Source organism: Erpetoichthys calabaricus, chromosome 15 (assembly GCF_900747795.2).
Source record: "Erpetoichthys calabaricus chromosome 15, fErpCal1.3, whole genome shotgun sequence".
NCBI classification, from domain to species: domain Eukaryota; kingdom Metazoa; phylum Chordata; class Cladistia; order Polypteriformes; family Polypteridae; genus Erpetoichthys; species Erpetoichthys calabaricus.
In genome coordinates this window covers 50,716,180-50,740,057 of record NC_041408.2, presented here as the reverse complement: position 1 = coordinate 50,740,057, position 23,878 = coordinate 50,716,180, and the positions used below count along the sequence as shown (strand labels likewise).

General features: G+C 37.5%; 1 protein-coding gene across 2 annotated transcripts in view; it reads left to right on the top strand.

Moving 5' to 3' along the window:
- The window catches only part of map3k21 (mitogen-activated protein kinase kinase kinase 21), a 114,920-nt gene that overhangs the window by 77,603 nt on the left and 13,439 nt on the right, over positions 1 to 23,878 (top strand). The window contains exons 3-7 of one of the 2 annotated variants that reach the window (XM_051919365.1): positions 3,718 to 3,866; positions 15,850 to 16,025; positions 16,945 to 17,185; positions 17,411 to 17,533; positions 18,201 to 18,317. In XM_051919365.1, the coding sequence (XP_051775325.1) occupies positions 3,718 to 3,866; positions 15,850 to 16,025; positions 16,945 to 17,185; positions 17,411 to 17,533; positions 18,201 to 18,317 (806 nt within the window). The remainder of the gene's footprint in view (positions 1 to 3,717; positions 3,867 to 15,849; positions 16,026 to 16,944; positions 17,186 to 17,410; positions 17,534 to 18,200; positions 18,318 to 23,878) is intronic. The other variant, XM_051919366.1, reaches the window with a different exon arrangement.

Below are 23,878 nucleotides of genomic sequence, written 5' to 3'. Positions count from 1 at the left end.
AAAGTCCTGACCTGAATCCAATTGAGATGCTATGGCATGACCTTAAAAAGGCGGTTCATGCTAGAAAACCCTCAAATAAAGCTGAATTACAACAATTTTGCAAAGATGAGTGGGCCAAAATTCCTCCAGAGCGCTGTAAAAGACTCATTGCAAGTTATCGCAAACGCTTGATTGCAGTTATTGCTGCTAAGGGTGGCCCAACCAGTTATTAGGTTCAGGGGGCAATTAATTTTTCACACAGGGCCATGTAGGTTTGGATTTTTTTTCTCCCTAAATAATAAAAACCACCATTTACAAACTGCATTTTGTGTTTACTTGTGTTATATTTGACTAATGGTTAAATGTGTTTGATGATCAGAAACATTTTGTGTGACAAACATGCAAAAGAATAAGAAATCAGGAAGGGGGCAAATAGTTTTTCACACCACTGTATGTATATGTATCTATGTATGTGTATATGTACATATGTGTGTATGTATGTGTGTATATATATATATGTTGATATATATATATGTGGATGTGTATATGTATATATATATGTACATATGTCTATATGTAGATATGTATATATGTATATTATGTGTGTGTATATCTGTGTGTGTATCTGTTGTGTATAGCAACACTCATAACAATGACAACACAATTACATTGACAATCATGTTACATTATTTTTAAAATGTTTCCTTTTCTTTTTCATAACCTCTTTAACACACTACTTCTCCGCTGCGAAGCGCAGGTGTTTTGCTAGTATATTATATGTATGTATGTATGTATATATATATATATATATATATATATATATATATATATAATATGTGGATATATATATATATATATATATAATATGTGTATATATATATATATATATATATATATATATATATATAATATGTATATATGATATGTATATATGTATATATAATATGTATATATATGTGTTTAATCTCTGTATTACAGAGTTAACACAGATTAAAGGCAGTATCCTAATAAGGACACAATCAGAGTTACGTTTGGCCTTCACCAGTAAATCTTTACAATAACAACAATAGCCTTTATTTCTATAACACATTTTCATAGAACAATGTAGCTCAAAATGCTTTACAGGAAGACAAAGAAAAAGTTACAAGAAAAGAAAAACAAGATAAGGCAATAATATTAAATAATAAGTAACAACAAAACCAAGATAAGGTGAAATGGCTGGGAGTGTAGGGAAAAAATAAACTCTAGTTAGGCTGAAGGAAAAACAAAATCTGCATGGATTCCAATGCCAAATACCACCCAGCCCCCACTGGGCATTTTACCTAACATAAATGTTTCTAAATTAATCCTCTGTTGTTTTCATGCTTCACATGATGGGATTCTGATGAAGTTGGTCTCGTGGACAGATGAGACCCCCGCCTTCATTACATCATCTCAGGGGGTTGCATGGTGACTTGATCAAGTGATGGTGGTGGCGGAAAAAACAGAAAAGACAACAGAGAATAGTGGGGATAGGTACAGATTTCATATCTCTGAAGAATATGATTATTCTATACCCATATAGTCTTATCAGGATTAAAACTTAAATTTACTTGTGAAAAAGCCCTGTTAAAATAATGGGGATTTTTAAGCAGTTTTTTTTAAATGTTCAGCAGTATTAGCCTGATGAATTTCTACAGGGAATGTATTCCAGATTTTAGGTACATAACAGCAAAAGGCTGTCTCACCACTTCTTTTAAGCTTGGCTCTTGAAATTATAAGCAGACCTCCATTTTAAGTTATAAGGTTATGACTTGGGTGTAGAGACAGGTATTCCAAAATATAGGACAGAGCAAGATCATTTAAAGCTTTATAAACCATTAGTAGTATTTGAAATAAATTCTGAACAACACAGGTAACCAGTGTAACAATGCTAAAACAAGTGAGATGTGCTCAGGCTTTCTTTTCCTAGTTAAGATCCTGGCTGCTGCATTCTGCAATAATTGCAACTGATTGATAACTTTTTTAGTTAGTCCGGTTATTAGTACATTACAGTAATCTATTGAACTAAAAATAAAAGTGTGAATTAATTTTTTGTGCATTTTGTAAAGTTATAAGAGGTCTAACAGTTGCTGCATTTCTTAAGTGAAAAAATGAAGTTCTTGTAGTCTTGGTTAATATGTAATTTATAAAGTTTAGGTCAGAGTCAATGATTACCCCTAAATTCTTTTCCTCTGCCTTGATTTTTAAACCTAAGGGTTTATTTCTAATGACACTACTATATCCATGTTAACCAAGACTTATTTAGTTTGAGAAAGTTACTACTCATCCATACAGAATAACATTTTCTGGATATAATCCATACAGTTAACGGATCATTGTTCAAGTTGAGAATCTGAAGAACAGCTGTGAAGAAAAGGTTACAAAACAATATCTATGTGTTTGGGGCTCCCCCAACAGGACAACACGCTGAAGAGTGTCGTGAAGTGAGACTGCTGCTTCAGTGGAAGACAGTTTATCAGTTACCGGGGCTTCCAAAGCTGTAGCAGCTCGCAGCCAAAACAGATCCTAGTTGATCACAGTCAGTGGGTGATGCAAGGAATGTTATAAATGCAGGGAACAGGATTACTTGGCCACTAACCTGGCCACGACCCTGCCTGATTGTGGTGTCTGTGTATAGGAGAATGGTAGATCCCACTACAATAAATAACCATGCTTTTCCTATTTCAAGCTGAATAAAGTTGGTTTTGCTAAAGTACTGAGACTCAGCCTTGTGTTTTGGGGTTCAAGACACAATATGATGGTGGCATATTGCTGTGGAACTGCTTAACATCATAAAAGACAAGAAATCTGGTTTAAACAAATGGAAAAATTGAATGGTAGAAAAAGAAATGCTGCATGATAACCTGCATCAGTCTGCTATAAATCGTTCTTTGTGGGGAGAGCACATCGTTCGGCAGTACTGTGATCCTAGACATAAGATCAAATGATTTATAATGACTTAAACAATAATCACTACACCATTTGTTTTAACTCTTTCAATACTTTTGAATAATACAATTAATGCTGGCACACTATTCCTATCAAATATTAGTTTTTAAGTTTGTTTTGAAAAGGCTTTTGGATGTAAAGTTGTTGGAAGCTGCAATAGTAAATGTTCAGTCACTTAAACACTGCTGCCAGTAAACCTTTATTAGAAGACTGCAAATTTTGATATGGCATGCAATAGCATAACATTACAGAAATAAAGGAGAGCCTTGTCGTTGAGTTATAAGCTGTGTGATATTTAATTGGAAAGCATTGTGATAACATGTTCAAAATTTGGAACCAGAAATTTTTTTATGCTGTGGTCTCTGTAGTATGTTGTTTGAAGTACTAAAAATTGAGAGCTTTATGGTAATTAAGATTACAAGAGGCAAAAGCATGACTGGATAAAAAGAAGGTCTGTCATTAAATTTTCCTCCATTAAAAGAAAATAGATCTGGTTTAATTCCTGGAATGAGCCACAAACAACAAGCTAGAATCAAAAGTAGTCCCCTGGTTCCAAACTTTCAAAAAGGAACGATATTGTATTCATTGATATTAGAACTGAAGTTGACAACCTTTTGAAGAAGAGTACTTTAACCTATGATCAAAGCATGTCTTGTCCCCATAAAAGTGTTCCAATACTATATTATACTATTGTAAAAATGTTTGGAAGACTATATTACACTGACTTTTATCAACAAAAGTACCTTTTTGTATTATTCTTGCTTTTAGCTATGGGGTCTTGCTTTGGGAGCTTCTGACAGGAGAAGTGCCTTACCGTGGAATTGATGGCCTTGCAGTTGCTTATGGAGTAGCTGTCAACAAGTTAACACTTCCTATTCCATCCACTTGCCCGGAACAGTTTGCCAAACTCATGGAAGGTAAATAATATGTATTTTATTATGAAATGTTAGGAATAAATTTGGAAACTTATTACTTTGTATTCTCATTCTGACTGTATCCACTGTTCTGTGCTTAGCTGCAGTAGTGCCATGCTTGTAGATTTTGACTCACACACTGTAACATTGGGTTATTATGTTGTCTTCATCAAAAAAAAAAAAAAACAATTTACCATTTCTTATTGCTAAACTAACAAAGCTATGAGTCACATTAGTCCATACTTTGTCTTCATCCTAACTATACAAGCCTCATCATCCTCCCACCATATACTTAATTTGTATAGACAAGACTGCCCAAACTAAAAACAATACCAACATTATCTTTGTGTTGTTTTTTTGAAAGGGCTGAGGAGACTTGTGCACACTATGGTGCAGTATTGGTGTTTGTAGGCAGTAACACATTTGTTATCTTTTTGAAGAAATTTATTCTGCCATTTATTACTTAATTTTATGTTTTGGTTTGTTTTTTACAGAATCCAAGAAAAATGTTATTTTCCCCCCTACTTTTGCATTAGCATTTGAGCAAAGTATATTTGAAAGAAGTGGTTAGTGAAGACAAGCCTGGGAGTTCAAATCAGTGAGAACAAGTAAACTCAAAGTACTCCTTAAACTTTAATCCTTAAAAAGGAGGAAATGATAAATGTTTATCAGTTAACTGTTAGATTGCACATATTTAGAAGTAACCTTACATTTTCAATAGCTCTTGAGCCATGTGAAGGCTTATTCCAATGCTACAAAAAAGTAAGAGTGTACAAAGTGAAGGCATAGCCTAAATGCTTTTATTACATTTAATACACTTCAGATTATTATCAATATTAGATTCATTCATTAAGTTATAAGACTGGCTTCTGTGAGACACTGATTTACTTACAAAGCATTGATTTATTCATATAAAATTTAATGGTAAAATAGGTCAGTCTATAGTGCCAAGCATTTGATCAATTACAAAGTTATGTATTTGCTTAAACATGCTTATTTGTAACACTCTGTGTGATGTGTTGTGGGTATTAATATTGTAACATTTATCAGCATATTACACGAAAGAAAATTACTAAGGCTTCTGTTTTTCCTGCTTATAGTGTATTCAACACGGAGCAGAAATGGTGTAAAATGGATGGATGAGGGCTTATGCTGCACAAACGTGTCACTGCTAATGTGATGTCTTTTTGCCATTACTCAGATAACTATAAAAATTCACAAGTATTTATAATGTACAAGTTACGTAGATGAAAGTGTGTTGTGCAATATGCTAAGTGACTGCAGCTGTTTAATCTTTCCACCTGCTGCTTCTCCACTTTTACAGTATTCAACGGAATAGCAAATATATTGTAGAACCTTACTTAGCAGGGACCTCCTATTGCTGGGGAAGTTGGAGCATGGCCACCTCATATTATATTTGTCTGGCATTAGTAGTTCAGAGTATAAAGATAATGTCTTGAAAATGTCCTGAAGGTGATTAGTTGTCCATCAATGATATGACCACCTCATCTGCAATGAGCACTGAACTGTATATAAAAACTGCTTATTTTGGTTGCATGGCTGCTCAGTGCAAAATGTTTCATAGAATTTACCATGCAGTAGTAATAAAATGGCATTTGACGTGTTAAGATCTTGCATGCTAATTGTTTGACAACTTTCTTTAAATATGTGCCACATCATTGTCTGACCTCTGTAACATATGTGATGTTTTAGTTGCTAGTTTACATAGAGTATGGCAATATTTGATTTTGGAATTCATTACTTGAAAGTGGACATTTTTCGCTTAACTGATGTGCAATGGGCACATTTCTTGAATACAAATAGCTGTGAGACTTATCCATTTGACTTTTATATGGAACTAGCCAACCCGCGACATAGCATACGGCGCATAATCACGTCGCTTATTTAATGATTTTTAAGCACAGGGAAAAAAATGAACATTTGAAAATTCTGTAATTTAATAAACCAGCAAGAATCTGCTGATTTCTTAGTCAACTCTTAGTCATCATTCAGTACGTACTGCCTGCTCATGTGCCGGCCCCCAACCCCTCACCTGAGGCACTTTCGTCTGTGTACAGTCCACATGCACCTGTGAGTTACGTTGACTGTTCATTTTCCAAACACCGCCTCATTCGCTTTTGTCTCTGCTACAGTCCATGTGCACCTCTGAGCCACATTGACTTTTCATTGTTCTTTGCGGTTCCGGCTGCTTTTCTATAATCCACCAAGTCAACCGACAATGTTAGTAGCGGTGTGGGGGGGGGGGTGTGTACAAAGGGCAGGGACGTAATCAGTGTGAGCATATGACCCGCACTTACTGGGAATTCCTCATTCGTGGGGAACAATTGCAAGCCCCGGTCTCCATCACGAATGGGGTTCAACGGCTTACCCATGCCTCTCTGCGCCGGGTAGACACACGTTGAACCATTCAGTGTAGCGCGCATGCAGTACCGGATATCCAAGGGCATCACAGACCTGTTAATGCTCAATCTCACGTGGCTGAAAGCTAAGGAGTTGGACGCCGACCGCTGTTGGGTCACGTAACCATTTAGCAGGCGCGAGTCTCGTTCATTTTCGGAATTAACCAGACAAATCGCTCCACCACCTAAGAACGGCCATGCACCACCACCCACAGAATCGAGAAAGAACTATCAATCTGTCAATCCTCTCCGTGTCCGGGCTGGGTGAGGTTTCCCGTGTTGAGTCAAATTAAGCGAAAGGCTCCACATCTGGTGGTGCCCTTCCGTCAATTCCTTTAAGTTTCAGCTTTGCACCGTTAACTCCCCCCAGAACCCAAAGACTTTGGTTACCTGGTTGGCTGCCCGGCGGGTCATGGGAATGACGCCGCCGGATCACCAGTCGGCATCGTTTATGGGTCAGAACCACGATGGTATGTGACCGTCTTCAAACCTCCGACTTTCGTTCTTGATTAATGAAAACATTCTTGGCAAATGCTTTCGCTCTCGCTCGAATTGTTTGCGGGTGTGGCTCTGTCATGCATGTGCCATGGTCGGCCACTTAGTGAATTGTTGGTGGGCTCAGCTCTGTGAGTTGGCGGCCTAAACCATGGTCTTAGAGTTGGTGGGCGTGGCTCTGTGTTGTCGGCGGGTGTGGCTCTGTGAGTTGTCATTGTATCCCATCGTCTTAGCGTTGGTGGGTGGGTCTCTGTGAGTTGGCGGGCGTGGCTATATCGTGCGTATCCCATGGTTGTCTTGCCTGTTCTGTCGGCTTAGTGAATTATATATAAAGATTTGAGGAAGGAATTTTTTTTATTAACTAAAACACCATTTTGGATTTCAAAAACAATATATATCCTTCAAACCTATTAAAGATATCTATAATTCTAATCTGAAGTAGTCAAATTTTAACTACACATTCAAAACTCCATAGAAAATCAATGTGAAAACGGGGATTTTCACAAATAAAAATTGAATTACAGCATCTTGAAATCTAAGTTGCCAATTTACATATACCTCTGATTAGCAGTGTGACTAGTCAAAATATAATTGTATGATTCAAAAGTATAAAAGTGGGATAAATAAAATGAATTTCTATGGGATATTTACAATTCCTTATTATATTTGTTTGTGTGGCTTCACCTCTAAAGACATTGCTACAATTAAAGAAATGGATTCAGATTTTACATTAATCCTAATTCTAAAATCAGCATCAAAATGTAAACATTTAATCTTAACTAGCCAACCCGCGCGGCGTACCATACGCCGCATAATCAGGCCGCTTTTTTAATGATTTTTAAGCACAGGGAAAAAATTAACATTAGAAAAATCCGGAGGAGAGGGGAAGGACGCCCATTACGTCCCATCCGTCATGCTAGTCTGCTGATTTCTCGTTCAGTAACCTGTGAGTAGTGATGGGTGGAGTGAAGCCTCACGAAGCATCAACACGTTTGAAGCAATTGTGTCGGAAATCGTATCGAAGCTTCGAAGCATTTGACACTCACCTCTCTCGTGACACCTCCTGGCCATTTTCATTAACGTTACAGAAACTTATGATACACTTCAGTGACGTCTGTTAAAAGTCGTATTGCTTTTATTTTTTCGTAGCTACAGACTGACAACGAAGAGAAGCGTTCGTCAGCAGCTTGTAGTGTGTGATGTCTAAAAAATATAAATATAACTAACGCCGACAGGCAGAATGCACTATACGATAACAAGAGTTAAACAAAATAAGACTCCTCACCTCATGCATTCCCGGCTCTTTCAATTAGTATTTACTTTTGCACTGTATCATTATAATCGCTCCTGTTATTAGTATTATAATTAATCCTGATCTTTTCTTGAGATTACATTTAATAGCCTTAAATGTTTTCTTTGGTCTGTCTTAATTAAAACGGAGTAGACAGAAAATAAGTAAGCACATTTGAGAAAGAAAATGTGAAATCCTTAAATCACAGATGTCATTATTCGATCAAGTATTAAAATCTGCAGTGCTTCGAAAGCTCGACACAGTGTCGAAACCTGAGTATCGAGCGGCCCATCACTACCTGTGAGTCACGTAGAGTTTTCATTGTTGTTTGCGATTCTGGCCGCTTTTCGTGTACCGAGTTGTTCCGGAGTCACAGTTGAGAAACAGTTTTTTAATGTCTTTTAAGCACAGGGGAAAAAATGAACATGTGGCCTGGTGCATTCTTTAACTTCCTTGTGGCGCTGTAGTAGTACGGCTGCTTTGCAGTAAGGAGACAGTGGAAGATTGTGGGTTCGCTTCCCGGTTCCTCCCTGTGTGGATAGCAAATTATCCGCGACAAACAAACTGTTTTACACGCTGCAAACAAATCCGCGCCGCTTTTTCAATGTTTTTTAAGCAGAGGGAAAAAAATGAACATTTGCAAAATCCGTAACGCTGCTTTCAGTAAGTACAATGCACACGCGTTTGTCAGCCACTTTTTGCCAGCAGTCTTTTCTGGTTTGGGCCGCAGTGTTACCTCTTGTGCATATTATATCTTGAAGTCCTTCGAGTTGCAAATTAACTAACTAACACCCACTCAGCTTGTGTGAAAAAAATGCGCCCGTTCTTTCATCATTTTGTTGCAGCCTATCAAAGACTTGCTGATCATGTTTTGTAGACTCAATATATATTGGCTTTTCACTCAGCGCGAGGGCGCGCATTCATCTCGGATTATTACATCTAGACTAATCTGCTACATGGCTGCGTTTGAAAAACCGACTTATCCCGGATGAGTTTCACCGGCATTAATGATTAGGAATCTGGTTGGAACAAAACCCTGCAGCCACAGGGGTTCACCAGGACCAAGTTTGGCAAACACTGCTGAACAGAGACGAAACCAACTCAGGTGAGGAGTGGGGGCGGGCAAAGTAGTTGCAGCTATTGATTATTCAGTGTTGTTTGCCTGGGTGTCTGATCTGCGTTGACTGACATGGCGGTTTTCTGCGTATCCCCTGGTTGTCTTCCGGCAGTGTGAATGCCTCGAGAGACAGGACGTCCTTGTGTGGTGAGTTGTTGCAGTTTGTGACCACGTCACCGACATTATCCCAATGTTGGCAAACAAAGCCAACAGCCATGTTGCGAAGTTTGAGAGCAACAGTTTCGTCAATGACATTTTTATATCCAGCTAGTCTGCTAGACTAATGTGCTACACGTCTGCGTTTGAAAAACCGACTTATCCCGGATGAGTTTCACCGGCATTAATGATTAGGAATCTGGTTGGAACAAAACCCTGCATCCACAGGGGTTCACCAGGACCGAGTTTGGGAAACACTGCTGAACACAGACAAAACCGACTCAGGTGAGGAGTTGGGGGGGGCAAAGTGGTTGCAGCTATTGATTATTCAGTGTTGTTTGCCTGGGTGTCTGATCTGCTCAACAGGATCATAAATAAAAGGAAAACAATGTGAAGGCAATGTCACAGGTGTTCGTGTGGTATAGCGGGTCCACAGCTCCCCTTCAAAAGCCCATTTTTAAATAAATAATCATCGCACTCACAGTGTAGCGAGGGGCGTGGAAGTGTGGCTGAAGCGGTTTCCGGGTAGACTCGTGCTTCGGGCATTTCTCCCCTGTGCAGTGTGTGAGCGAGTGAGGACAGAGAGAAAGCCGGTACGTTAGAGTGAGCGAGAGCAGGCTCGAAGGCAATGTGTTCCTGTGGTATAGCGGGTCCATAGCTCCCCTTCAAAAGGCCATTTTTAATCAGGCGACTGACAGTAGTGGAGTCAGGCACAGAGAAGGTCATCTGCAGAGAGAGCGTCTCGACTGTTGCAGGGCCTGAAGCAGGTGAGACGCTAATGAAAAAGAGGCACAGGGCTTATTGGTTTTTAAAGACTGCTTCCTTCATTGTGTTTTAATTTCAGTTTTAAAGGATTGCGTGGCTCTCTCTTGCGCTGCCTGTGTGTGCCTCTGTCTCTCTGTGGCGCTGCCTCTGTGTGTGTGCGAGACTCTCTCTCGAGCGCTGCCTGTGTGTGCGCTTGTCTCTCTCTGGCGTTGCCTCTGTGTGTGTGCGCGGCTCTCTCTCTCACGCTGCCTGTGTGTGCCTCTGTCTCTCTCTGGTGTTGCCTCTTGTGTGTGTGTGTGTGTGTGTGTGCCTGTGTCTCTCTGGCACTGCCTCTGTGTGTGCCTGTGTCTCTCTGGCGCTGCCTGTGTGTGCCTCTGTCTCTCTCTGGCGCTGCCTCTGTGTGAACCAAGGTTCCACTGAGGTTGACTAATGCCAAGTCAATGTGGCTCAGAGCTGCAAGTGGACTGTGGCACAGACAAACAGAAATGACGGCATGTTTTCCGAGGCGTCGCGTCCGAGTTGATGGGTGTGGCCCTGTGATTTTTTCGTCGTATCCAATGGTCTAAGAGTTGGTGGCCGTGGCTCCTTCCTGCGTGCGCCATTGGTGTCTTACTTGTCGGCGGTTTAGTGAATCCACGCCCCTTCCGGCGTGCTTTCCATGGGTGGCTACTTGTCTCCCGGCTTAGTGAATTATATATATAGATAATGATCTAGTATAGGGAATTTATATGTTTTCCAGGACCACTTAATATTTTACTCAACTCAACCAACAGGCTAAAGTTGTTGGGAAACATTAGCCCTAACCAAATCTAAACTTTCTTTTAGCTATTTCTATAAATTTTTGTATTATCACAATTTTCTGTGGTTTGAGGTCCTCTTATAACATATTTCCTATGCCATGCCCTTCTCTTTGAAACTTTCTGATCAAACCTTATCAGGCCTCTGTAAAAGGTGGCGTATCACCTGTTTGTTGCAGGCACTTTTAAATTCTTTCTTATGTAAACTTTCATCATTGGGTTTTGTCTAAATAATATACCACTACTTATTTAATTTTCATCTGCAACTGTAGGATTTAGTTATTTTTCTACTGCTTTAACAGCATCATATTTATTTTTTAGTACTTCTAGCATTAAGGGAATTAAATTTGCGCCCTGGTCACTCCAAACCTTCATATTTCCACAATCTCGCCTGGGCTTTCACAGAGTACAGACAAAACTTAAACTGTCAAGTCCATCTAGTCAGCACCTCTCTGTTTAAATATGTCTTTCATATTCTTAACTTATGCCACTAGTCCTGCAATGAAGAAATTTAAACTTCTAGCCAGAGTGAAGTTTGATTTATATACAGGTAGACGTCACTGTGCCTTGAAGGCAACCAACCACACAGAACCCTATTTTCTACAGAAAACCCGCATGTCTGTCTGTCTGTTAATGAAAGATTAAACTTAACCAAGTACCACAAGATACAATGAATAAGTTGTATGGTTGGCCTGCCTATGGTGGTTCTGTGGTTGTAACCAATGCATTATGTATAATGTTGTTACATTTCTGTGTATTTGAAACACTATTTTAAATCTAGAATGATTGTATATCACAATCAATTTGTACAGTGCATCCGGAAAGTATTCACAGCGCATCACTTTTTCCACATTTTGTTATGTTACAGCCTTATTCCAAAATGGATTAAATTCATTTTTTTCCTCAGAATTCTACACACAACATCCCATAATGACAACATGAAAAATGTTTACTTGAGGTTTTTGCAAATTTATTAAAAATAAAAAAATTGAGAAAGCACATGTAAATAAGTATTCACAGCCTTTGCCATGAAGCTCAAAATTGAGCTCAGGTGCATCCTGTTTCCCCTGATCATCCTTGAGATGTTTCTGCAGCTTAATTGGAGTCCACCTGTGGTAAATTAAGTTGAATGGACATGATTTGGAAAGGCACATACCTGTCTATATAAGGTCCCACAGTTGACAGTTCATGTCAGAGTACAAACCAAGCATGAAGTCAAAGGAATTGTCTGTAGACCTCCGAGACAGGATTGTTTCAAGGCACATATCTGGGGAAGGTTACAGAAAAATTTCTGCTGCTTTGAAGGTCCCAATGAGCACAGTGGCCTCCATCATCTGCAAGTGGAAGAAGTTCGGAACCACCAGGACTCTTCCTAGAGCTGGCTGGCTATCTAAACTGAGCGATCGGGGGGAGAAGGGCCTTAGTCAGTGAGGTGACCAAGAACCTGATGGTCACTCTGTCAGAGCTCCAGAGGTCCTCTGTGGAGAGAGGAAAACCTTCCAGAAGGACAACCATCTCTGCAGCAATCCACCAATCAGCCCTGTATGGTAGAGTGGCCAGACAGACGCCACTCCTTAGTAAAAGGCACATGGCAGCCCACTTGGAGTTTGCCAAAAGGCACTTGAAGGACTCTCAGACCATGAGAAGGAAAATTCTCTGGTCTGATGAGACAAAGATTGAACTCTTTGGTGTGAATGCCAGGCGTCACGTTTGGAGGAAACCTGGCACCATTCCTACAGTGAAGCATGGTGGTGGCAGCATCATGCTGTGGGGATGTTTTTCAGCGGCAAGAACTGGGAGACTAGTCAAGATAAAGGGAAAGATGTCTGTAGCAATGTACAGAGACTTCCTGGATGAAAACCTGCTCCAGAGCGCTCTTGACCTCAGACTGGGGCGACGGTTCATCTTTCAGCAGGACAATGACCCTAAAGCACACAGCCAAGATATCAAAGGAGTGGCTTCAGGACAACTCTGTGAATGTCCTTGAGTGGCCCAGCCAGAGCCCAGACTTGAATCCGATTGAACATCTCTGGAGAGATCTTAAAATGGCTGTGCACTGACGCTTCCCATCCAATCTGATGGAGCTTGAGAGGTGCTGCAAAGAGGAATGGGCGAAACTGGCCAATGATAGGTGTGCCAAGCTTGTGGCATCATATTCAAAAAGACTTGAGGCTGTAATTGCTGCCAAAGGTGCATCGACCAAGTATTGAGCAAAGGCTGTGAATACTTATGTACATGTGATTTCTCAGTTTTTTTATTTTTAATAAATTTGCAAAAACCTCAAGTAAACTTTTTTCACGTTGTCATTATGGGGTGTTGTGTGCAGAATTCTGAGGGAAAAAATGAATTTAATCCATTTTGGAATAAGGCTGTAACATAACAAAATGTAGAAAAAGTGATGCGCAGTGAATACTTTCTGGATGCACTGTATTTGTCAGTTCTCTGTGGATTTCATATATAGTAATAATCATTAATTACATTTGTTAGAGAAATGCCAAGGCCATACCACATATGGTGGATTATACTTTACTGCAGGGGATCTGTTACAGAACAATCATAAAGAACTTAATGAAGTTTTTTAAATAAGTCAGGAACCAATTGTGGAAGGAAGATTAGAGTGCTTAGTGAACCAGATTGTCCAGAGATAACCGTTAAATGAAATTTGCCAAATATTCAAATGCCATAAAGTCTGGGTCTGGGCCAGGATTTGATCCCAAGACCCTAGAGTTGTAACATAGTCAAATTAACCTCTGTAACAAAATGACAGCCAGATGTAATAGGCTTTGGAAACCCATAACGTTCAGCAATGCTATGTTGTCATAACGCTGTAAAAATAATCACAGATGATAATTGGAACAGAGATTGAGTAATACCAGTTCACTGCAACAACATTATATTTTGATAGTATTTAAGACTAAGAAGAGGAGAGATGCATAATAAATGATAGAATGCATGAATGCTTGAGCATTCTTTTTGTTTTTAAGGAGGTAATACATTTCACTTCCAGCAATACTTATGTTTCAGCCAAATTATGTACAGTTTGTTCATCCATCCATCCATTTTCCAACCCGCTGAATCCGAACACAGGGTCACGGGGGTCTGCTGGAGCCAATCCCAGCCAACACAGGGCACAAGGCAGGAACCAATTCCGGGCAGGGTGCCAACCCACCGCAGACAGTTTGTTCAGGAAGTTGGCATTTTCTTTTCTCGGTAGGGAAATTTTAAATGCTCGACCAAGTCAAAGATGTGTGTCAGCCCTAAGGAAATTTAATAAAATACATCCTCACTGCCTTAGCTTTATGTTCATGTTTTTGTGGCTCAGAAATTAATTTGTTAAAAATGTTCAAATCCACTGTCTCTTAACAGGAAATGAAGGTAATTTGCACACCTTTGGCCATATAGGGTTGGAATTGAGTGATGTGGAAGGTGTTGGCCCATTACTATATTAAGTTAATTTGTTTTTTATGATTTACATGGTCTGAATAAATGTGCCAACTTTTCCATTTTGGTTTTGGTAAAAATATTGTCTTGTGTTAATGTATTATTATCCAGAATGTTTATATGAATCTGTCAACTCCACTAAAAATGTCCATAACACAGGACAGTGCAGACGTGTATTGTATTGGATTATTTCTATGCTATTCACTGTAGTTTTCCAGTCTTGTGACCAAAATAAAGTCCAGATAGTCAGTTTTCTGTGATGATGGGAGCACATGGACTACTTTGGAAAACAAGAGGGGAGAGAGTTCTTGTCAGAGACTGATTGTTCTTTCACCAATCTAGGTTGTCTTTCACCAAATGGAATGTGTAAAAATGTCACTTTTTTCTTCAAACAATTAATTTCTTCCTTTACATAGTTGCATTCTTGATATACTGTATGAGACACACAGTAGAAGTGAGTCAGTCAGGTCATTAATCAAATCTATAAAGTTCAATTTAGTCTTAAATATCACAACTTAATGTTTTGACTTGGGAAGCTGAAAGTACACCTAGTAAAATCAGTTTACATTTAATGTGTTCTCTGAGCCCTTTAGAGCCAATAATGAGCATCTCATCTTTTAAATTAAAAAAATATATATTCTTGCCATCCAGCACCTAATGTCAGAGATATCATTAATTAAAATACTAAGACAATTATCAAGTAGTAGGCCTTTTACTGACATAAAGGTGTTTACCATGAACATAACAGTATTAAGGTGCAGTATATTGTGCCCATCAAGGGGTAACAAATCACTTACAGAAGAACAAGCCCTCCCTATAGAAAGTGAACAGTAATGTCCCTATAAACGTATCAAACACTATCTTTCATGAAGCTAATATTTAAATAGGTATAGTGCTGTACAGTGTTAGTTGTGCCTTAATTTGTGCATTTATTTTTTTCCTGAATAAATTGGTTGTCCATGAATAGTTTATATAAATATAGTACTTGAATACAAATCTTTATGAGCATATTCTATAAAGCATACAAATTTCAAAGAGATTATTATATTGCATAATAGTAAATAGTACCTGCAGGGTAATGTAACTGAAAATTTTTCTTCATAGCCTCACCCCACCCTGGTCCTTAGAGGGAACAGATGGGGTCCTCATTATGGGGTTGGTTCCTGTTTTGTGCCTGATGTTGCAAGGACTGATTCTGGATTAGCATTATCCAGTAATAAAAAGTGGGTTAACAAAATTTAAAAAATTACATTATTGGAATGTTATGTTAGAGGTTTATCTTTCCTAATCTTTTAAACCTTATATACTTTGAACTGTGTATTTCAAATAAAAACAAAACTTACATAAGGGAATTGCATGGAACACTGCATTGATGCATTATAGCTCAGAAAGCTGAAACACAAATAATTATAAAAGTTTATTCTTGTTTACTATTCTTATTGTTTTTAAGTTAAAGGATGTGTTTTCCTTGATTAATACTGTTGTCCGTGTTGCTGTATTTCAGAGTGCTGGGATCAGGACCCCCACATTCGACCATCCTTTTCCACCATACTGGAGCAGCTCACTGCTATTGAAGAAGCTGTTATGGCTAAGATGCCCCAGGAATCGTTTCATTCCATGCAGGAAGACTGGAAAGTGGAAATAAAGGAAATGTTTGATGAGATTAGGACTAAAGAGAAGGTTAGATTTATAAAAGGGAATAAAATAGATACTCCAATGTATTTAAAACAGTTACTTTAATTTTGTAATTGCTGTTTTACTTACAGTAAATTTGCAAGGTGTCCATGATGGCAACGTGTTATAAATTAAATATTGTGCAGTAATCACAGCGATTTGCCTACTTTCAATAAAAATAATGAACATCTTTCAGTTCTTTAAGTTTTGGTTAAATGCACGACTTTATTTAAAAAAAGAGCATATAGACACTTCAGACTTATCAAAGTCATTTTCTACAGCAAAAAGGACAGAATAAGTTGTGCATTTATAGAATGGAAAGTGTTCGGGAAAAATCAGGACCCATGTCACATAAAAAATCTCTGCCTAGGAAAGTGAAGTTATTTTCATTCAAAATATAAAAACTCCTTTTTATATGTGAGTGAATCTGCTTAAAGACATGGGACAGCAAGTATGTATGTAGTACATGTGTTGATGACCTAAAATTTCTCTTAAAACCTTTTTTTACTTAATTTAACAAATACTAAGGACTCATACAGTGAAACTGCTTTAAATTTCCAAAAAAAACATTATGTAATTTGTTTACCAGTTTAGTTCTTATAATTTAACATCACATTTTTACCATGTTTAATTTTTTTTTTTATTCACCACCCATTCATTTGGTATGTAACCTAGAGAAATGTATCTTTTTCATGTTGACGTTTTAAAAGCATGAAAACAACTGCACTCTGCATTTGTGATGTGTTTAAAAATACAATAAATACTTGTGTCTAAAAGTAAAGTTATTTTTTTATATACACCAAACTGGGAAATATCATCTTTTTTCAATAGAAAAAGTATTTATCTTTTTAAATTTCTTTTTGTATAAAACTTTTTTTTTTTTTTTTTTCTTTTTTCACCTGATTGGTTCCTTTTTTTTTCCAAGGAGCTGCGATCAAGGGAGGAGGAGCTGACCAGGGCTGCACTTCAACAGAAGTCTCACGAGGAGCTCCTTAAAAGACGTGAGCAGCAGCTAGTAGAAAGAGAGATTGATGTTCTAGAAAGAGAGCTTAACATTCTCATCTTCCAGCTAAACAAGGACAAGCCTAACGTGAAAAAAAGGAAGGGCAAATTTAAACGGAGTCGATTAAAACTGAAAGATGGCAACCGTATTAGTTTACCTTCAGGTGTGAAACATTTATTTGTTTTTTTATTATTAAAGTAGCTCCCCTCATTACCTTTCAAAGTGCTTTTTTATGTTGTGATGAAATCCACTGTACATCTCATTACATTTCCTTTGAAGTAGGTTTGACTCTTTATTTCCAGATTAAACAAACAAAAGATTAACATTTTGAAAGCATTATATTTCCCATTATAACAGAAAATATGTTTCTTTGTTACTTTTTTATTAGATTTCCAGCACAAAATCACTGTTCAAGCTTCTCCAACAATGGACAAAAGAAGAAGCTTAAATAGTAATAGCTCTAGTCCACCAAGCAGTCCTACTCTCATTCCTCGTCTTAGAGCAATACAATGTAAGTTGCTTTTCTATGTAGATTTCTAAGAGTCTAATATTTTTGGTTTCTTCTTTATATCACTAAATTTCATGTTTTCTTCAATTAAGAAAATATTTTCAAGCTGACTTACCAAAGAATTTACTGGATCTGACCTGCTGTGCATAGCTTTAATGCATTGTAAAATTGACAAGTTTAATTTCAGAGAAACACAATATAAAGACTGTAATTCTTAAATCAAATACTTGACTGTGTAAAAGCATTACTAAAAAGGATGTTTATATCAGTAACCTGTAATTATCTTCCTATACTTCAAGCCAGTCTCAAAATTTAATGACTATCAGTTTTGCCTCATTTTTATGTTTCAAAAGTCATATACAGTATAATAACTTAATCGGTTATTTTGACTGTATAATAAAAGTTGTTTTTTGTATGTTTATGTGCTTTTCTGTACTTTTCTGCAAACTCTGCAAACAAAATATTTGTTCAAAGGCAGTATCACTTTTCTGAGTTAAATGAAACTACTGATTTCTCTTCGCTGTTCTTGCTAATTAATCCTACAAATTAATAGCTTTTTGAGCTATATTCATGAACAATTACGTCTGAATTTAATCAACATCTATTCACAGCAATTATAATTTTTATATTTGTTAAATTATTTCAAAACTTTACTACATTTTTTTCTTAGTGAGTTCAAAAGCTGATAATACCATTGTCAGTGGCCAGAGGAACAGTATATATGTGTACCATCAAGATGTGGATATTACAAGTGAATGCAAACCTACCAGTGATATTAGGAAAAAAGGCAAGAATTCATTTGTAGTCAGTCTTGTGAGCTTGGTTTCTATCTTCTTTGTAGAAGGGATATAGGTTCTAAAATATGTGTTTTTTCCCTGTTAATCAATGTGTTTCAATTTTTTTTCCTTTCTACACAAGTTGTTTCTAATTAATTTTAAACATGGGATCAAAAGGTGTTTGTTGTAAGCCAATTCATTATTCTATCTTTCAGTAAGCCCACTATATGGCCTTTCATTTCCTTGTTATTCAAAGATTGTTTTATATTATACTGCTGTTGCTAATGTTAATTTTATAGATAATGTAATGTTATTTTAATGCCTTGCTTACACTAAAATAATATCAGCATAAACATTCCCTCTCCCTCCCTCTCTCCCTCTTTCTGTCTCTCAATGAACCTCTCTGGAAATAAACTATTTGGATGATTTTATTTTTCCTGTTAACCTTTCAGTTGGTGGTAACATACAGATGCAGCCCTCTAATAAAACTCTACCATTATAACAGTCTGCAAAATTTCCTCTGTTTTGTTGAGTAAGCCTCAATCCACTAATTAATTTAGCTTTTAGGCTCACTTTTAAGCATCCGTTATTTTATTACTATGTAAGCATTGCTTTCAAGGATATGGATTTCTTTCACAGATTATTATTATGTAATTAACAAACATGCTTGCACTGCTGATGTTGGCTTACATTGTTTATTTTAAAAATCAGTGATTATTTTATAGCCTTTTCTTTTTCAAAGAATCATTTTTGTGTACATAACAGAAAAGAATTAAATAACTTTTTAGCTTAAACATATAGGATGCATTCTTATTATTTAGGTGTCAAATAGTGATTATTCTTTGTGTCAGGTTTTCTACTGTTTTTGAAAAATGCCACATCTTCAGATCAGATTCTTGCAATGACAGTGGTGGTGTGGAATTCTACTGCCTAGAAATGTTAATTCAAAATCCATGTATGCTGCCTAATTTTGCCATATCTTTTTTTATCCTGAAAAAGACAGACCATAATTTGTGTCTTTGCGTCTTATATACAGTTTGAACACATCAAAAACATTTTAAAATACTATATAACTAGGAATGTTTTACAGTTAGGTCCATAAATATTTGGACAAAGGCAACTTTTTTCTAATTTTGGTTCTGTACATTACCAAAATGAATTTTAAATGAAACAACTCAGATGCAGTTGAAATGCAGACTTTCAACTTTAATTGTGGGGTGAACAAAACGATTGCATAAAAATGTGAGGCAACTAAAGCATTTTTTTAACACAATCCCTTCATTTCAGGGGCTCAAAAGTAATTGGACAATTGACTCGGAGGCTATTTCATGGGCAGGTGTGGGCAAGTCAGACGTTATGTCATTATCAATTAAGCAGATAAAAGGCCTGGAGTTGATTCGAGGTGTGATGCTTGCATGTGGAAGATTTTGCTGTGAAAAGACAACATGCGATCAAAGGAGCTCTCCATGCAGGTGAAAGAAGCCATCCTTAAGCTGCGAAAACAGAAAAAACCCATCCGAGAAATTGCTACAATATTACGAGTGGCAAAATCTACAGTTTGGTACATCCTGAGAAAGAAAGCAAGAACTCAGCAACGCAAAAAGACCTGGACGTCCACGGAAGACAACAGTGGTGGATGATCGCAGAATCATTTCCATGGTGAAGAGAAACCCCTTCACAACAGCCAACCAAGTGAACAACACTCTTAGGGGTTAGGTGTATCGATATCCAAGTCTACCATAAAGAGAAGACTGAATGAAAGTAAATACAGAGGGTGCACTGCAAGGTGCAAGCCACTCATAAGCCTCAAGAATAGAAAGGCTAGATTGGACTTTGCTAAAGAACATCTAAAAAATCCAGCACAGTTCTGGAAAAACATTCTTTGGACAGATGAAACCAAGATCAACCTCTACTAGAATGATGGCAAGAAAAAACTATGGAGAAGGCGTGGAACAGCTCATTATCCAAAGCATACCATGTCATCCGTAAAACACGGTGGAGGCAGTGTGATGGCTTGGGCGTGCATGGCTGCCAGTGGCACTGGGACACTAGTGTTTATTGATGATGTGACACAGGACAGAAACAGCCGAATGAATTCAGAGGTGTTCAAAGACATACTGTCTGCTCAAATCCAGCTAAATGCAGTCAAATTGATTTGGCGGCATTTCATGATACAGATGGACAATGACCCAAAACATACAGCCAAAGCAACCCAGCAGTTTATTAAAGCAAAGAAGTGGAAAATTCTTGAATGGCCAAGTCAGTCACCTGATCTTAACCCAATTGAGCATGCATTTCACTTGTTGAAGACTAAACTTTGGACAGAAAAGCCCACTGCAGTAAAGGCCTGGCAGAGCATTAAAAAGGAGGAAACCCAGCATCTGGTGATGTCCATGAGTTTAAGACTTCAGGCTGTCATTGCCAGCAAAGGGTTTTCAACCAAGTATTAGAAATGGAACATTTTATTTCCAGTTATTTAATATGTCCAATTACTTTTGAGCCCCTGAAATGAAGGGATAGTGTTAAAAAAAGCTTTAGTTGCCTTACATTTTTATGCAATCGTTTTGTTCACCCCACTGAATTAAAGCTGAAAGTCTGCACTTCAACTGCATCTGAGTTGTTTCATTTAAAATTTATTGTGGTAATGTACAGAATCAAAATTAGAAAAAAGTTGTCTCTGTCCAAATATTTATGGACCTAACTGTATGTTGTCCTGTGGCATATGAAATTGCTTGTTTCCCACTATATGATATGAGTTTTTAAAGGAGGATATACCACCTAAACCATGAGATAAACCACTATCTGTCTTATCTATTCATTTTATACACATGCTTTGTTCAATTCAGAATTGCAATAGTCAGTCTTTTCGAACAGCATAAGGTGGTACAAGGTAAGAGTCGCCCCTTGAATGGGCCTCAGTCCATATATTAGCAAACATTGTTAAGTAAATGTACAGTATACAACCTAAGTGTTGAGTAAGATGATCTTTAATCTTACCGGATAGATTTGAGAGGTTTTCATTCTTGCTCCTAAGACATGACCAGTGTTGCTCCTAAGTACTGGGCTGGTGTGAGTAAAAATTTAAGTTGCAATATCCCTTGAACACTACTTAATTTTATGCACTATAAGGACCTGTTCAACTATAATATTCATTGTGCATTACAGAACACATGAAAATTGTATTTTTTCTATTTAAACTATTCAAGTACATACTGTACATTCATTAACGTGGACAGATGTGCTCCATTTTGCTTGTGACTGGAAATTTTAAAAATTGTGTTGTCAACTTGGCTGTGTATATTTCTTAAGTAGCACATCAGATACAACTCTGTATTGGTATCAAAGTCTAAAGGCAGAGTTGCCTGCCTCATTATGTACTAGGATTGCAAAAATGAGTACTGACCAGAAATGTATTTCATTTTTATTTACAACTAATGTTTTCCACATGTCTGTTTGATTATTCATGATTGAATCCACCTAATCCACCAGACCTTGACCATCAGTATGATGTGCAAGATAGAAATCCAATCCAGACACAAAACAGTCAAGAAAGATGGTGATAATACTAGAAAATGGTGAGTTGGGAGGAAATGCAGTCTGCAACACTCATGAGATAGGTAGGTAGGCAGGTGACACATAATATTGAAGTGACAGATGCTAAAGTGATATTAATATTAAAGTAAAATAGAATAAAGTGACATGGCTTAAGCTGACAGTGTGGCATGTTTAAAGTGATACGTTCTGAAAAAGTTATACAGTAGTGACCAAGAAGTGAGATATCAGATGTAGTGCTTAGCTAATACACCTAATATGTCTTATGAGCAGAGAACTAGCATCAGGCCCAAAATTGCCAATGTTGGGAAGAGTTAGAGTCTAATATTGCTCTGGGGACAAAATATCTTTTGTTATCTGTCTATATTGTAGTTCTGTGATAAAAGCCTATCACTAAACAAACTCCTCTGCTTAATTATGGTGTTGTATAGTGGATGATGTTCATTGTCCGTAATGGATAGCAGCTTTGCATTGTATCCTCCTCTCTGCAGCTGTCACCAGAGAGACCATTTCTATACCAACCACAGATCCTGCTCGCCTAATTAGCATATCAGTTCACTCAGCATCTCTCTTCTTCAAGCTACCCCCCCAGCATGCCACAGTGTAGAAGAGACTACTGGAAACCACCAACTGATAGAACATCTGCAGGAGTATCTTACATCTGTTAAAATAGACTCAGCCTCCTCAGATAATAACAGCTGGCTTTGCCCCTTCCAGAACAGAGCCTTTGTGTTCTTTGCCAATCCAGCTTGTCATCAAACTGCACTCCAAGGTATTTGTAAGTCTTGACCCAGTCCATATCCACCCCTTCAGTGGAGAGAGGTCTCAGGTGGTGGTCTAGATCTATGGTAGTCCACAACCATCTTGGTTTTAGAAATGTTCTCCTCATAGCTCTACGTCCTTTGTTCAGATGCAAGTGGATCTGGTGGAGAAAGCTGAGAATGGCATCATCCACACCTACCTCCTTTATTTATCCATCTTATTAAATGGTAACAACAAAAGTTAGTAATGATTGGGGGGGGTGTGGGAGGAGTTAAGAGTTACCAGTTAGCATGCATGAACATAAGTTAAACAGACAGGTTTCTATGTCTTATACCTGAAATCTCTAAACAATTGCTGCTTTCTGCCAGAACTTGTCATTAAAAATAATGAAATGTTAACTGCCATATTTCTGATTTGCCTTTCTTTCATAATAACAGCTTTAAAATCACTATTTTAAAGAGCCATTTCTGTGTTAGCACTGTCTTCATTTTAATTACCTCAAGCCCAAACAAGAGTTTTAAACATAGCCTGTATCTAATTTAGCTGCTGACTTAACACACAGTGTCTAAAACAATAAGGTTCAATGAAAAATAGATACTACGATCAACTGTACTACATCTTTAAATTAAATGGAGAGAAATAGAGAAAATTAGTTTGTTATTCATTGCTCATCTATTCCTGACCATAGCAGTTGGGATCCCACACCATAAATGCATCAAGTACGGACAATTTATCATCAACTGGCTGTATTTTTATAGCTATGAAAAAAGGTGATGTGATTAATAACTGCTTTAAAACATACCTGAGCAATCACTAACAATTTTATGTTGTTCCAACCCCCTTCCCCACCATGCATTATAAGGAGGCTGTCCAAATTGTACCTTTTTTTGCTTTCTTTTTGGTCAGGTCTTTTTGCATGCCTAGAGAATCTCATTTTTGTGAAGTTATTTTTTCAAGCGTCATAATCCTTTGAAGGCTGCAGCTGAGTTTTCACTTTGTTCTTTTATATAGATCTGCATACAGTGTATGTTCATGTCAAGCTTCACAGATGCACTTTGAGCAAAAGATTAAAAACGTTAAAAATAATAACTTAACAAAAAACCAATACAGTACAAATGTACGAAGGACGTTCAAAACGTTTCTGCACTTTTTCAAAAGCAAATTACATCACTTTTCCAGATAGTTACCTTCCTTTGCAGTGCAATTTTCCTAGCGTAATGCCAACTTTTTAATGCCATCAGCAAAAAATGTTTTTGGT